This window comes from Aplidium turbinatum, chromosome 13 (assembly GCF_918807975.1).
Source record: "Aplidium turbinatum chromosome 13, kaAplTurb1.1, whole genome shotgun sequence".
In the NCBI taxonomy this organism is placed as follows: Eukaryota; Metazoa; Chordata; class Ascidiacea; order Aplousobranchia; family Polyclinidae; genus Aplidium; species Aplidium turbinatum.
In genome coordinates this window covers 23428069-23444027 of record NC_137484.1, presented here as the reverse complement: position 1 = coordinate 23444027, position 15959 = coordinate 23428069, and the positions used below count along the sequence as shown (strand labels likewise).

The 15959-nt window shown below is 38.8% G+C and overlaps 1 protein-coding gene across 3 annotated transcripts in view; it reads right to left on the bottom strand.

Annotated features, from left to right (window-relative positions):
* The window catches only part of LOC145782539 (uncharacterized), a 32543-nt gene extending 17241 nt beyond the window's left edge, over positions 1–15302 (bottom strand). For all 3 annotated transcript variants that reach the window (XM_082594345.1, XM_082594344.1, XM_082594346.1), the window contains exon 1: positions 15023–15302. In XM_082594345.1, the coding sequence (XP_082450471.1) occupies positions 15023–15296 (274 nt within the window). In that variant the 5' untranslated portion in view covers positions 15297–15302. The remainder of the gene's footprint in view (positions 1–15022) is intronic.
* Between the last annotated feature and the right edge of the window lie 657 nt (positions 15303–15959).

Here is a 15959-nt window from a genome sequence, read left to right as displayed (position 1 = left end):
GCCTGTTTTGGGTATTCCAGCACAAAGCAGCGCTGAAGAAGTATTTTGGTCCAAGTTATTTAATGCACAAAGTTCATAAACTAACTTGTATAGCTGGTTAGTTTCAAGGTAAAAATGAAACTAAACAAACAAGCAAGCAAACAAAGAAAAAAAAACAAATGAATCAGGAATAGGTAGTAGCAGCATCACATCAGAAGATGCTCTCACAACTCACGAATGAGTACTGGGTTCCATTCCTGGATATTTTGTGTATAATAAGTCCTCTACAGTTGCAAGGGCATGGTGGCAGACAGTACAGATTAAACACAATGGACTATGATCGAATTATGATTATTTTGCCATCACACTGCAAATGAATTGTAATGACTTGCCACAATCTTTTGTGTCCGTTACTTTACTTCCAGTGTTTAAATCTTATGTAAGATGTTCTGACTTGCAAATCTCAGTGTTAATTTGTTTTTTTTTATTCCTGGCTGGGGATGTCCTGTGACAAATATATCCTGTACACTTATGGAGTTATATTATTTTGCTGTGCAATATTCTTTGCCTCATACTGTTGAATGTGCTTTGCTAACTACAGTACCATACTTGCTTTGTTGTGTTAGTGCTGCTTTATTTTACTGTTACCAGCTCAATGTGCTATTGAGCAAGGCATTTAAAGATAATTATGCTGAAACACGGAAAAGCCATCTACCCGTTGTGATGGTTATGCATGCTATGATCTTAAAAAGTCAACAGTAAATAGCAGAGATTCACAAAAACATGAAACAATACAACTCTCTTGTTTTGACTTAGTTATAGCTGCGAGTTGTGACCTATTACTGATTCATTTGACTTTTTTTTCTTTGTTTGCTTGCTTGTTTGTTTAGTTTCATTTTTACCTTGAAACTAACCAGCTATACAAGTTAGTTTATGAACTTTGTGCATTGAATAACTTGGACCAAAATACTTCTTCAGCGCTGCTTTGTGCTGGAATACCCGAAACAGGTTTTTTGAAATAACTGCTTTTCTACTCAAGATAGACACAATCACTGTTCAGAAAGCTATTGAATAGCTTGGACCACAATACTTGTTCAGAGCTGTTTTGTGTTAGAATACCCAAAACAATTTTTTTTTGAAATAACTGCTTTTCTACTCAAGATAGACACAATCACTGTTCAGAAAGCAGATAGGAAATCATGTTTTCTGCATCTTTTGACACAAAAACTGTATCTCTAGCTCCAGCAGTTTTTGAGATATGAAGATTTGGTATTTTGGGGGAGGGCGCAGAACTTCAGGGGGAGAGGGCCACCCCTAAATCAATTTCAAATTCAAAAATGTTTTGAAGGAGTTATTTTTTCTGACAACTTCACAATTTAAAAGGGTGTCCTCAGCAAAATTCAAAACATTTTCATGTTTACCAAGTAAGCTGTAACTACCTCACACCCCCAAGACTTTTGCACGTGATGGTCAAACTCATGATTTCACAGCTGCATTTACTATTGAAGGAGTTGGGTTACATATTTGAAACTTGAACTGTTTATAGCTTAGGCAAAGAAGATTTTTTTCTGAAAGTTTCAACTTCCTGAATGACTGTCCACAGGGTCAAATATTAACCACAAGATGGCGCATTTTGCGCTTTTTTGCTCGCGCTTCATCTTTGCACCCTCCAAACTTCAATAATTTCACATTTTTTTAGTGTAAGTCTCATGGGGGTTAATTACCAACTAGTATAGAATAATAATATGCAAAATGGTAGTTCTGGGACTATTGGTTTGGGAGATAGCGGATATCAAAAATTGATGTAATTTTTTCAAATGTAAAAAATTTCAATTTTTGAAAGGTTCTATATCTAAAACTAATTTGAAATTAGCAATTTCGATGGTAGATATGAAAACTAGGGCTGCTTCTTAATCAGAATACCAAATTTCAGATTTGTAAATGCTTTACATGAAAACTTGTGAAGACCCAAACATGGAGGAAAATTTACATGCGAACGCATTTTGAGGGACCTTGGTGACTTTGAAGGGCTGTAATTTCTAAACGTCTTGAGATAATGAGCTGAAATTTTTTTTGTGTTCATTATACATCAATATGAAACTTAAGTGTGAATTTCAAGAAAATCTAAGAGGGTCGAGCTTGCACACCCTGTTGAGTTGACATGGAATGACCCTGCTATAAGTGTCAGCCCTTGCCCTCCAGCTAGAGCCTGCGAGGCACTTGAATAGCGCAGCGCGGGATGTCAGTTTCTTGTGCAGTCTTTATCGTATGTCACAGGGCCGTAGCCCAGAGCATCACGCAAGCTCTCGCAAGTCTCTTCTTGAGCAGTGACACCAAATGGTGGCGGTATTTGAGCAATCCGTCTAGTGTCACCCCATAATATCTTGGTTTGGGGCAGGACAGAGATTTTCCGTTGTTCTGGACGTGTAGCTCACGATCAGCTTCCCGATTGTGGAAGTGGAAAGCTGCTGCCACAGTTTTGATTTTGTTGAGTTTCAGTCGCCACTTCTGGAGATAAGCTGAGAGAGTTTTCATGTCCTGGCTCAAGGTGTCTTCTAGATTTTTCCACGACTTTGCGGAGTGGAGAATTGCCAGGTTGTCCGCATAAGCGTATTTTGCGGAGACTGTGGTTGGCAGGTCGTGGGTGTAGATGTTGAAAAGAAGTGGAGCCAGTACCGATCCCTTTTTAGACGTCTCAGTCTGCTTCGCCGTGAGTGGCCGGTGGTGAGGGTGAAGCTCCGATTCCTGACACGTTCCATAATCATATGAAACATATGTCGGTCAGGAAGCAGCTTGCAAGTAAGGCAGCGATGCCATACGGTGTCGTAGGCAGCTGTGAGATCTAGAAAGACAGCGCAGGCCTGTTTTAGTTAACAGTTTAAGAACAAAACAGATAAAGTTTTGAGATGGCTTCATGTTTGAACGGTGACGTAAGTGTCTGTTGAAGACAAGCTGAAAGTTGTGACATGGTACGGAAAAAATTCCAAATAATCCCCATTGCGTCAAAAAAAAACAAAAAAAAAACAGTCCAAATGGGACAAGAATTTTGATATAAAATAACTTCGCAGGTCATTCGAGTGAGGATATTGTACTAGTATCCAATAACGGACAGTTTGTTACCACCCGCACAGCATCGTGCCGTTGAACCACCGAAACTGTTTTGTTAGCGGGACGTTAGCCCATAAAGTATGTGGTCAGCGGGCCACCGAGGGCTGATTGTCGACAAAACAATTAAGGTCGTGTAGCCTACCAATATTTGCACAACATACATTTGGTGAAAAAACTGGCTCATGTCACTAAATAATAACAAGTTTATTTTTTGGTGATTAGTTGTTCAGCTAAAGAAATAATGTTAGTTGGCAAATGGTTGGTTCTTGACGAAAGGCCCACAGCGACGTTCGCCTATTCACTGTGTGCAAAGATTTTAGCCTTATTTTAAGGTCTAATCCATCTGCAACACTGTAGTTTCTTAGACAGATAGGGTGAAAGGTTTGTTTATCTGATGAAAGTTGGTATGCACTATGCACAGTAGCAAAGATAGCAAACGCTTGACAACAAATATCCAGAGACGTAGGCTAAAGGGAATCTAGGCAAAAACTCATTCAACACGACGGATTGTCTGTGAAGGAATACGCAATTTGTTCAGAGGACGTGCTAAACGATTTCATAAAGCAATTACTTCCGATATTTGACCATTGCCAAACGTGGCTCCGTTTTCAGCCGGAGACAACATTTTCAACAGATCCTCATTGTTACTTCACGAGAAAGTTGTGGAAACACGCGAATTTTCCAGCAAACAATTTATAAAACTGATTAGTTTTTCACTACTGTATAATATATCTACTGTTAAAACTGATAGCCAAGCAGACAAGTTCTTACTATAATATTGAACTTATCAATTTTTATGCTGCATAGTTGGCTTATATGTTACGGTTTGCTTTCTTGACTTAATATAACAATTCATTTATTGACATTTAACTAATTCATTTCTTTGCTTATTTGGTCAAATTTCTGAAACCATAGTTCTAACTAGACCGGTTAACACTGGTCAACACATTTTTTCTTGCATGGAGTTTTTCAATGGCTTAAGGGTAATGTGGAGACGCTGAATACGAATCAGATATTAATTTTTGCTTATCACATTACGTTTTTGAGATATTTTTTCTATTGATATGTTTTATATGATAGGTGCAGTATTACCTCCCTGTGTATTCATCCGTAGAACACGTGACCTACAGTTCGCATATAATATATACGGCTGTCGCCATCAGCAGCCATTTGAGTTTCTAGTAGGCTATCTGAGTTATTGAATAGAGCTAAACACTAGTAGATGGTGTCAAAATGGCAGGAAACCTTCGACCTCCAGACCAGTTTAATTTTGATAAGCCAGAAGAATGGCGAAGTTGGAGCCGCAGATTTGAACGATACAAAATTGCTATAGCACTTAGTGACAAGCCTGAGAAAGAACAAGTTAACTTTCTGATGAATTTGATCGGAGATAAAGCTGACGATATTTTGGCAACATTCGGGATAAGTGCAAAGGACAGGAACAAGTATGACACGTAGACCGAGAGCCTACGACAGAAGATTTCACCTCATAAGGTACAAAAGGTTTGACCCCTTGAAGTTACTGGGGTCAACCATGTCACTCACAAAAAGTATGGAAGATTGACCGCGCCGGGTGGATCTGGTCCCTAGAGCCCCCTAAAAAGCCCAAAAAGGGGGTTAATTTCACCCCATAAGGTACATGGACCAAACTTGGTGAATACGAAGTTTTATGTCAGGACATCACAAAAATATCAAATCTAACAATATTTTCGAGTGGAAAGGTGATGTAAGACCCCCCCAAAAATGACCCCCCGGGGGGTTAATTTCACCCCATAAGGTACATGGACCAAAGTTGGTGAAAACGAAGTCTTATGTCAGGACATCACAAAAATATCAAATCTAACAATATTTTCGGGTGGAAAGGTGATGTAAGATGCCTTCAAAGTGACTTCCCTTAATGTGACCCCCTCGGAAGGTTTATTTCACCCCATAAAGTACATGGACCAAACTTGGTCAAAACGAAGTCTTATGTCAGGACATCACAAAAATATCAAATCCAACAATAGTTTTGGGAGGAAAGATGATGTAAGACTCCCCTAAAGTGACCCCCCAGGGGGTAATTGCACACCATAAGGTAGGCTACATGGACTAAAGTAGGTTAAATCGAAGTCTTATTTCACGGCATAACAAAAATATCAAATCTAACAATATTTTCGGGTGGAAAGGTGATGTAAGATGTCATCAAAGTAACCCTAAGAGGGTTTATTTCATCATAGAGTACATGGACCAAACATGGTCAAAACGAAGTCTTATAGGTCCTAGGACACCACAAAATATCAAATCTAACAATACTCTCAGTTGGGAAGATGATAAAAAACCTACCCAAAAGTGAATCTCCTCCTATAGTTTAATTTACTTCATTCCTTACTCGAACCAACCTTGGTGTAACGGAAGTGCTATGCCAGGACAGTACCAATAGATTAAATCTAAAAATATTTTTATATAGGTTTTGGTGAAATACATTCACAAGCTGTCCCATGATGCATGAAATGGAACTATAGCCTACTTTACAAAAAATTTTTGTATAAATCATATTCAGTCAATCGAAAAAAGGCAACAGGACATAACAATACATGGCTTTGTAACACCAAAAACACAAAGTACATGAGAAGCATATAGGCTACAGTCATGGGCGCCGATCGCTCTCTAAGATTGGTGGGGACATTTACTAGGAAAGAAAGGGCAGACGAGCGAAGCGAGCTGAAAGATTGGGGTCTGTTCAACAAACAAACAAATAGGCCTACAGTAGATAGGCTACAAGTCTAATGCGATGTATTTTAATTGTCTGTGTCAGCATTGGACAGCAGAAGTCCAAACACTGCAACTCGGCAACGAGTCTCCGGCGAATTAAAAACGAAGTCCTTGGTTGATCCTTGGCTTGTAACGAAGGTTGATCGAATTCAAAACTTTATTATGCACATAGCAGACCATTGCATGATTTGGCCGTTTCTGTGTCATGGTAGATCGTAACAAAGTTTTGATACGTCGCAAAGTTGAAAATGAGCGTTCAGCTGAACACGAGCGGGCTGGTGATATGAGCAAAAGTTCCACTTGCGGAAACATTTGCCGAACAGCGGATGGTATCTTCTTGAATATCATTCAAAAATCTTGTGCAAGGGACTCTGTGTCAAAGAACTGAAGATAATCGTCTACCAAATGTGATTGTAGCTTTCCACTAAACAGTGATTCTTGTAGAATTTTGTAGTGCTCAAGATCGGTCGACTTGAAATAGTCAGTAAGATTTTGCTGCGAGCTGTCAATGACTGCAAAATACTCTGACCGATCGATCTTGAAGTTTAGGAGGTTGACCATGGCCATGTCCATACTGAAGACGATTTGGAACGTGACAAGTCTTTTAAAAATTGGGTAGGGTAAGAGTTTTTTCAATTGAAAAAAGCTGCCTGCCAGCCTTCCAACTGCTGATTTTCCTTTATACAATTTTTTGCCAAACCGGTTAAGACATTTCAGCAGCTCTTAACCTCAATGTAATAACTGAAAAAATAGCTTTTTTCTTATACAAAAGTAACACAAGCTACACTTACTACACTACATGCTTGTACGACTCTTTCAAAGTAATTCTAAAACTCTGCACTGTGTGGCCCTGGCGTAACCAAATTAAATACAATTTGCGAGTTACACCAGGGTTTCTCTGCCTAATAAAACATTTCTACTACGGTTGGGGCTTCCTCGCATAAAACAAAAATGTTGTCCCCTCCTTTCAATATATTTTAAACGTTTGACTGGTAAAATTGTGACATTCGGGTAATATTTTCCCTTTTACGTTACAAAAATAATGTAAAAAGATGATGGGGACATGTAAAAAGATGGTGGGGACATGTAAAAAGATGGTGGGGACATGTCCCCACTGTCCTATAGGGATCGGAGCCGTGGCTACAGTAGCCAGAAAATTGATCCAAGATCTTGATACGACCACTAAATGTTGACTTAATAGAACAACTGACTATCCAAATAAGACGAAGAATAAGACGAAGAAAGTGAAAGCGACAGCAGTGACAATGAAGAATAAAGAAACGACCGTTTACATTTACACAAACAATCTCTGTTTATGAATGAACAGTTACAATAACTGATTAGAGACATGAAGCAATTGGCATTAAACAAAAATTTACTACATTGGGTTTATTGGGTTATTTATTGTAGCAGCTGGAAAATGTTCATTACTGCCTGAATTAACGTTCCAAATGATTCACTTCGAAACGTTTTGATTTGGATAGTCAGTTGTTCGATTAATTCAACATTTAGTGGTCGTATCAAGATCTTCGATCAATTTTCTGGCTACTGTAGCCTATATGCTTCTCATGTAGGCCTACTTTCTGTTTTTGGTGTTACAAAGCCATGTATTGTCATGTCCTGTTGCCTTTTTTCGATTGACTGAATATGATTTATACAAAACTTTTTGTAAAGTAGGCTATAGTTCCATTTCATGCATCATGGGACAGCTTGTGAATGTATTTCACCAAAACCTAAATAAAAATATTTTTAGATTTAATCCATTGGTACTGTCCTGGCATAGCACTTCCGTTACACCAAGGTTGGTTCGAGTAAGGGATGAAGTAAATTAAATTATAGGAGGAGATTCACTTTTGGGTAGGTCTTTTATCATCTTCCCAACTGAGAGTATTGTTAGATTTGATATTTTGTGGTGTCCTAGGACCTATAAGACTTCGTTTTGACCACGTTTGGTCCATGTACTCTATGGTGAAATAAACCCTCTTAGGGTTACTTTGATGACATCTTACATCACCTTTCCACCCGAAAATATTGTTAGATTTGATATTTTTGTTATGCCGTGAAATAAGACTTCGATTTAACCTACTTTAGTCCATGTAGCCTACCTTATGGGGTGCAATTAATCCCCTGGGGGTCACTTTAGGGGAGTCTTACATCATCTTTCCCCCCAAAACTATTGTTAGATTTGATATTTTTGTGATGTCCTGACATAAGACTTCGTTTTGACCAAGTTTGGTCCATGTACTTTATGGGGTGAAATACACCTTCCGAGGGGGTCACATTAAGGGAAGTCACTTTGAAGTCATCTTACATCACCTTTCCACCCGAAAATATTGTTAGATTTGATATTTTTGTGATGTCCTGACATAAGACTTCGTTTTCACCAACTTTGGTCCATGTACCTTATGGGGTGAAATTAACCCCCCGGGGAGTCACTTTCGGGGGGGTCTTACATCACCTTTCCACTCGAAAATATTGTTAGATTTGATATTTTTGTGATGTCCTGACATAGAACTTCGTTTTCACCAAGTTTGGTCCATGTACCTTATGGGGTGAAATTAATCCCCTATTTGGGCTTTTTAGGGGGCTCTAGGGACCAGATCCACCCGGCGCGGTCAATCTTCCATACTTTTTGTGAGTGACATGGTTGACCCCAGTAACTTCAAGGGGTCAAACCTTTTGTACCTTTTGGGGTGAAATCTTCTGTCGTAGGCTCCCAGACTAACGGTGATCGCAAAGTTTAACAATTATTTTGACATTCACCGCAACGTCATATATGAACGAGCAAAGTTTAACCTCAGAAAACAAGAAATTCATGAAACAGCCGATGAATTTATTACGTCGCTTTACTTTTTGGCGGAAAACTGTAATTACGGCAATTTGCGTGATGAACTAATCCGCGATAGAATTGTAGTTGGTATTTCAAACAAAGACTTGTCTGAAAGATTGCAACTAGATTCGGAATTGACCCTTGATAAAGCAATCCGGATGGTTCGCACCACCGAATCGGTTAAAAAGCAGCAAAAGCTCTTGCAGCAAACAAGCGTTTTAGAAGTGGACAGCGCACGTTTTGATGATTGCACGCCAGCAGTGAGCGCAGTGCAACAACGATTTGAACGTAAACCAAATCAAATTAATCGACAATCTTGTTCATTGTGTGGAAATGCGGCTCATTCTAAAACGATTTGCCCTGTTCGCAATGTTGCCTGTCACAGTTGTGGTAAATTAGGCCACTTCCAAAAAGTGTGCAGAAGTAAGCGCAACAAAGTGTCCCACCTAGTTGTCCACTCACAATCTGACCTAATGCTTGGAAATTTGAACAATAGTGCAATGTACGACAGACCAGAAGAAAACATTTAAGTGAATGACGCAATGATGCGGTTTCGAATTGATTCAAGAGCTGACGTTATGGCGATGTCCCTAGAGGACAGTAAAAAACTTAAAGTTTCGCTACGCCCGTCATATATTGACTTAGTCGGCTCTCAATCCACACGACTGCAATGGCAAGGCAAATTCACTGCTACTTTGAGCGTAAGGAACACTTCCTGCACACAGGACGTTTATATCATAAAAGGATTGACGCAACTACTGGTAGGTTGGCCTGCAATAAAAGAACTGGGTATTTTTGCTTGCTTTAATAATGTCAGGGAACTTTCGGTTTCACAGCAATCAATTTTTAGCGAACAATATCCAGACCTATTCACAGGTTTAGGCAAACTGGGGCGCGAATATAACATCATCTTAAAAGCTGAGCCGAAACCTTACTGTCTGTCAGCTCCGAGACGAGTTCCATTGCCGTTGGAGGACTAAGTGAAGGGTGAGTTAAAGCGCATGGAGGAACTTTACACAGCTAAATAAAAGTGTTCAAAGAGAGCGTCACAAGCTCCCCACCGTCAAAGAAACCCTGGCCGAACTTTCGAGTGCCCAATATTTTTCAAAACTTGATGCCAATTCAGGAATTTGCCAAATTCCCCTGCCTGAACAATCACGATTGCTGACTACATTTATCAGTCCATCCGAGAGGTATTGTTTCAACCGATTACCATTCGGAATCTCATCAGCCCCAGAACATTTTCAACGCGAAATGTCGTCTATTCTGGAAGGATTACCTGGGAGTTATGTCTTATGGATGACGTGTTGATATTTGAGGCAAAAAAAAGTGAACATGATAAAAGACTGAATGACGTTTTGGCTAGGCTATCCGCTGCGGGAGTGACTCTTAATGACAATAAATGTGAATTTTCCAAGCAATCGATAAAATTCCTGGGCCACATAGTTGATAACAAGTGTATCCATGCTGACCCTAAAAAGATATCGCCTGTTAAAGACATGGAAGCTCCCTCAGACACAAATGGAGTACGCCGGTTTTTTGGCATGGCTAATCAGCTTGCAAAGTTTTTGCCTAACCTAGCAGAATTGTCACAACCATTACGAGAGTTGTTACGCAAAGAGACCTCTTGGGTTTGGGACCTCAACCAACAAAAATCTTTCAATGATATCAAGTCTGCGTTAACAGACACACCTGTGTTAACTCACTACGACCCTAAAGCTAAAACTGTTCTTTCGGCAGACTCGTCCTTTTATGGGTTAGGGGCTGTATTGTGGCAAATGCAATCTGGGCAATTGCATCCTGCTTCATTTGCATCAAGATCACTCACTCCGGCTGAAACTCGATATGCCCAGATTGAAAAAGAGGCATTGGCTGTAACTTGGGGATGTGAAAAATTCCGAAACTTTTTAATTGACACTTTATTTGAAATAAACACTGATCATCAACCGTTAATATCGCTGCTGGGCAACAAAAGTCTTGACGAGTTGCCTCCTCGCATTCAACGCTTCAGAATGAGATTGATGTGATATTCTTACGAGATTAAATATGTTCCAGGAAAATTACTTTGTTCAGCAGACATGCTTTCCAGAAGCCCTGCCTCAACATTCAACAAAGATGATTTGCATGAGGAGGCAGAACTTCATGTGGATGCCGTTATTGTTTCACTGCCTGCCTCGTCCGAACGCTTATATCAGATTCGCGCCGAAATTTGAGATGATCCGGTATGCGCTAAATTAATTGATTACTGTCAAACGCAGTGGCCGAGCAAACCCGTGCTAGATCTGCACTTGATGCCGTATTTCAAAGTCCGAAATAAACTGTCGTTTGAAAGAAACTTATTGCTTTTTCGCAATCGCCTGTTAATCCCTCTCATTCAAGCTACGGAATGATATGCTTCACCGCATCCACACTGGCCATCAAGGAATAGTCAAGTGTAGTGCAGATCCCTGGCTAGATCTTGTATATGGTGGCCTGGCATGAATGATGACCTTGCCAGTTTAGTAACCAAATGTTCTGCTTGCAGCCAACACCGTGTTTACAGCCCAGAACCTCTCATGCCTTCGAGTTTGCCGGACTATCCTTGGCAGAAAGTTGGCTGTGATTTGTTCCAATGGCAGAACAAACAGTATTTGATTGTGGTCGACTATTTTTCGCGTTTTATTGAAGTGTCGTGTCTTGACCACTCCACTACATCCTTTGATGTTATCAAACATTTGAAAGGACTCGTCAGCGATATTAGCCCACAATACTCTTCTCACATCTTTTGCAGAATCTCCGAGGAGTATGGGTTTTTACACAAAACGAGCAGTCCGCAATATCCAAAGAGCAATGACGAAACAGAAAGAGCTGTTCAAACAGTGAAATCGCTATTCGACGAATCAACGGATCCACAACTTGCACTCATTAATTACGCAAGCACCCCACTGCAGTCTGGATTCAGTCCGTGTGAACTATTAATGGGACGCAAGTGGCGATCGATTGTTCCCGCTGATCGTAAAATATATGATCCAAAGTGGCCTAGAGCAACGGGTCTGCTACTATTCGGTGAGTCCGATTCGGTGAGTCTGATTTGGTGAGTTCCTAACCTCTAACCCTAAAACGGCAATGATAATTAGGCTACGGTACCCAATAATTTTAAAAAAAATTGAAAAAATCATCGAATAGGGATCGGACTCACCGAAACGGGCCATTCCGTAGAGCAACGGTGCTGCCTCCCCTATCTCCAAACTCAAGTGTTTGGATCGAGCTAGATTTGGATGAAGAACACATAATTGAACAAGCTCCATCCCCTCGCTCTTACATGGTCGAAACTCGTCGTGACATTATCAGACGAAACCGCCACAGTTTAATATCAAGACCGGCAAACCAAAAGACCGAAATCCCGGTTAGAGTCAGAAACTAATCAGGTTGACCATGATCAGACGATTCTGATTTGTAGAGAACCCGCAGTGGTCGTACTATAAAGCCACCAGATCGTTATACTGATAATTGGCAATAGTATCGTGTAATTGTTTCGGTGTTGTTGTTGTTGTTTTTTTATGAGGTTTCTTTCTATCGAGAGGAGAGATAGCCCTTCCTCCCTCAGTCCTCTTCATGACTATATGTGGAGTTGTATTTTTTTTTTCGAAGATGTAGCCCTTTCCACAAGATGTACTTAATACTACAAGATGTAGCCCTTCCTCTCTCTACGTTGGTGTCGTTTCTTTTAAACGTTTTAGTTTCTTGAAGGGGAGATGTAGTATTACCTCCCTGTGTGTTCATCCGTAGAACACGTGACCTACAGTTCGCGTATATATACGGCTGTCGCCATCAGCAGCCATTTGAGTTTATAGTATCTGAGTTATTGAATATAGCTAAACACTACAATAGGCTATACTTTTTTGATATTTCCATTCAGGTAACTTCAACGTCTTAAAGAAAAAGTTTATTTACAAAGTTCTATTTCGTATTGAGCTGGTTAAATCAATAAATATCATCAACTAATCACAGCCTATCCACTTAGAATCCTTAATTACGTTATTTTTTGTACTTTCATTTGCTTGTGCTTTCTCAGATAATGGAAAACCACCTTTACAGTGACGAAAGCGTTATCAATAAATTATACAAGCTTCCCAACCTGGCTGTTTTTATTTACTTGTTATGTTTTTCTTCAAACCTATATTTTTTTCTATTTTCTGTAAGAGAGTTATGCCTGGCTCAGTGATGTGTATTGTGTAGCTAACCTTGCATTGGTTACACTTGTAATTAATAATATAAAAATGTAATTAATTAAAAGTTAAATGTCAAAACCCTTCAACAATCTCAAGACAATTATTTTTTTTTATATAATAGAAGATATTTCTTTATAGCCTACTGATAAATTAAAAAATACAGGTTGTTGGTGTGAAAGTTAGTTTTATGTTTTGTTTTGAAATAGACATTGTATGAATCTTGAATAAAGTAATTATGTGTTAGGAACCCAGAGATTCTTAGCCCCTCTTGCCCATTTCAGGGCTTCTGGTTTAGCAAGATCGTTAATATGTTGTGTTGTATTGTTTTATAGCAGTGGTTCTCAAACTTTTTTGAGCACGACCCAAATCTGAGTTTTATGAACATCCCACGACCCAAGCCTCAAACATCAAAAAATGTATTTTTTCTGACATGCATGAAATAGAAAAAGACACAGACAACCAGTTATTCACAATACTATGAAACTTGATTTATTTTAGTGGGATTAATGAAACTGAAATTTTTTCTTCATACCTATCTTCAATGCACAGCTCTATTTTAGTGAGCGCAATGCGCAGATTGTCACCAGGATCAAGGCGATTGCGAGCCTTGGTTTTAGTAACCGCCAGTGCCGCAAATCCTTGCTTGCACACATACGTGGTCGCAAACCGGAGCAGATAAGTCATTGCTTCACCAATTATTGGCTTTTCCTTTTTAAACGAAGTCTAGAATTCTCCAAGAGACGCTGTGGAAAAAGTTGTCTATGAAACTGATCGTAATGCAGTTCGATAAACTCTTCCTGTAGTCCTGCAATATTCTCTGATAAGTCGTCAACCTTTGCCGTAAACTAATATCTGAACCACACTTGAGATGCCAGATTTATATCCGGGATGTAGCGATCGAACTCCGTGATAAGGTTTTCTAAATGCTCCAATAAGATGGGTTTCATGACATCCATTGATTCCATTTCTCCAGATACTCGTTCTTAGATGGAAACGTTGCTGTTTGTCCACGTTCCAGTTTCTTCTTCCAGAGTTGCAGCTTTTCTTTTAAGGCAGACAGCTTCTCAGAAAGAGAGTGATAATATTTTGATTTCTGCCTTGCATTGATGTGCTAAGATCGTTCACTGCGGTGAAGATGTCGTTTAAGCAACATACTTTTAACATCCACTCCTTGTAAAGCTGCGGAAAGTCTACTTTTTGATTATATCAAAAATCCTGCAAAATATTGCAGTCACGGCAGGTACACTGAATTATCTCTGTTCGTAAACGTAAAAGAAAAAACTGCATTCCTAGACTGCTTTTATACTTGTTGCACTGTCTGCCTTCCACTTATCTAAAACTGATAACAAACGCGATTCTCTACAGCAGCTTCTGTAGTTGGCTATGACTATACTGTAGCTGGCTGCCACAAAAACTCTCAGAAAACCACTTATGGTACATTAGGCTACTCCAGGTTACTGAGATGAAGCCACATAAAATGCTTACGATGCAATAATTCATAGTGGAAGTCACAATGGAATTGAAAATTGTCCATTTGAAAAATGAAGACAGTTTGTTTGGGCAGAATTGAAACACCATAGCTCAATCCATTTTTTGACCCTGTGCGACCCATGTTTGGGTCGCGCCCCATACCTTGAAAACCTCTGTTTTATAGGCATGCACATGCTGTTATTTTATTTTTATTGTATGTGCACTGTACCAGTGAGGACATCTTCATACATGTTCATTGGTTGAAAATAATGGTGCAAAATATAACAAAATTGCATCAAACAGGTACTTAGGTTCATTACACATTAAAAATTAACATTTGATCAATTTCTAACATAAGATTTAAAAACCTCTCAAAACATGGAACCAATATAAAAAAAACTGATTTTTTGTAAAATTTAACATCCTTAATCAATAACACAACTCTACCATAAAACATGCATCGTTGGCCAGTGTAATCTATTATTCAATGACATGATAATATTTGTATGAAAATGTCAACAGTAAGGAAATTTGCTTTTGAAAGATCTTAACTGACACAATATATAATTGATTTTCACTTTTACTTACAACCAAATAAATACGACACAATAAACATGGCCTTACAGATAAAAACCCACATGTTCGACATGGCCATGATAGCTGGACTAAATACCTGTAAAATTCTTTTTGTCATACAACTCCTTCATAAATGCTCTTTCTTCAGCAGACTTTGGCATAATTAGTAGTGCATTGTTGTTGGTGCAGTGTTTGTAAGCTACTGCACTGTCCACTAAAACTTTGTAGATAATCGAATATTCAGTTGTTCCAAATTTGACCCATTCCATTTCTTCCCCATCTATATCAATCACTTCTCGGTAGGCATCACATCTTTCAAGGTTTGAAGTAAAAACACAGATTAATATGAAACAATAATGTTTAAGCAACATAGTTAGCCTACCACTGGTATTAAACAAAAATTAAAAAGTGGTTAGATTTAAATCACAATCAATCAATCATATTTATGATGAAGAGCTTAGGCAATGCACCAGCTATATGATGCAATCACTCTAGGAGCAAAGTTTGAGTAAGAAATCAAAAGCCGATTTATTAATTAGATCATCAGAGCACTTTATCAAATAAAGTGTCCAAAGAGGGGTATCCAAGCATACATATAATTAAGGTTTACGAAGTTCAAAATAACTAGCAATTACGATTTATCAGCCAACTCCTGCTTTTAACATTTTTTTTTTTTTGAAGTCGTTACTACCCCCATGAGAGCTTTAGAAAAATTTTCCCGCCACGGGAAAATAATTCAAGAAGGAAAGGGTTAAACATGTGGGCTTCAAAACCACAAATATTACATAGAAAGTAAATTTATCTAGAAAAGTTTACTTGTATCTCTGATTAAAAAATTAATTTAACATTTGTTGACCAGCATTGAAATAAAAGCATGCAAGGTCGAATACAATGAAAAAACTCTTACTTTTAGTGACAAAAACAAGTTAAAAAGCATTAAACTGTCAAAAACAACAAGCCTAAAAACAAGCAACTGCAAACTAAAAAAAAATCCCAAATTCAAGAGAAAATCGTAAACTTGGCAACACTGGTGA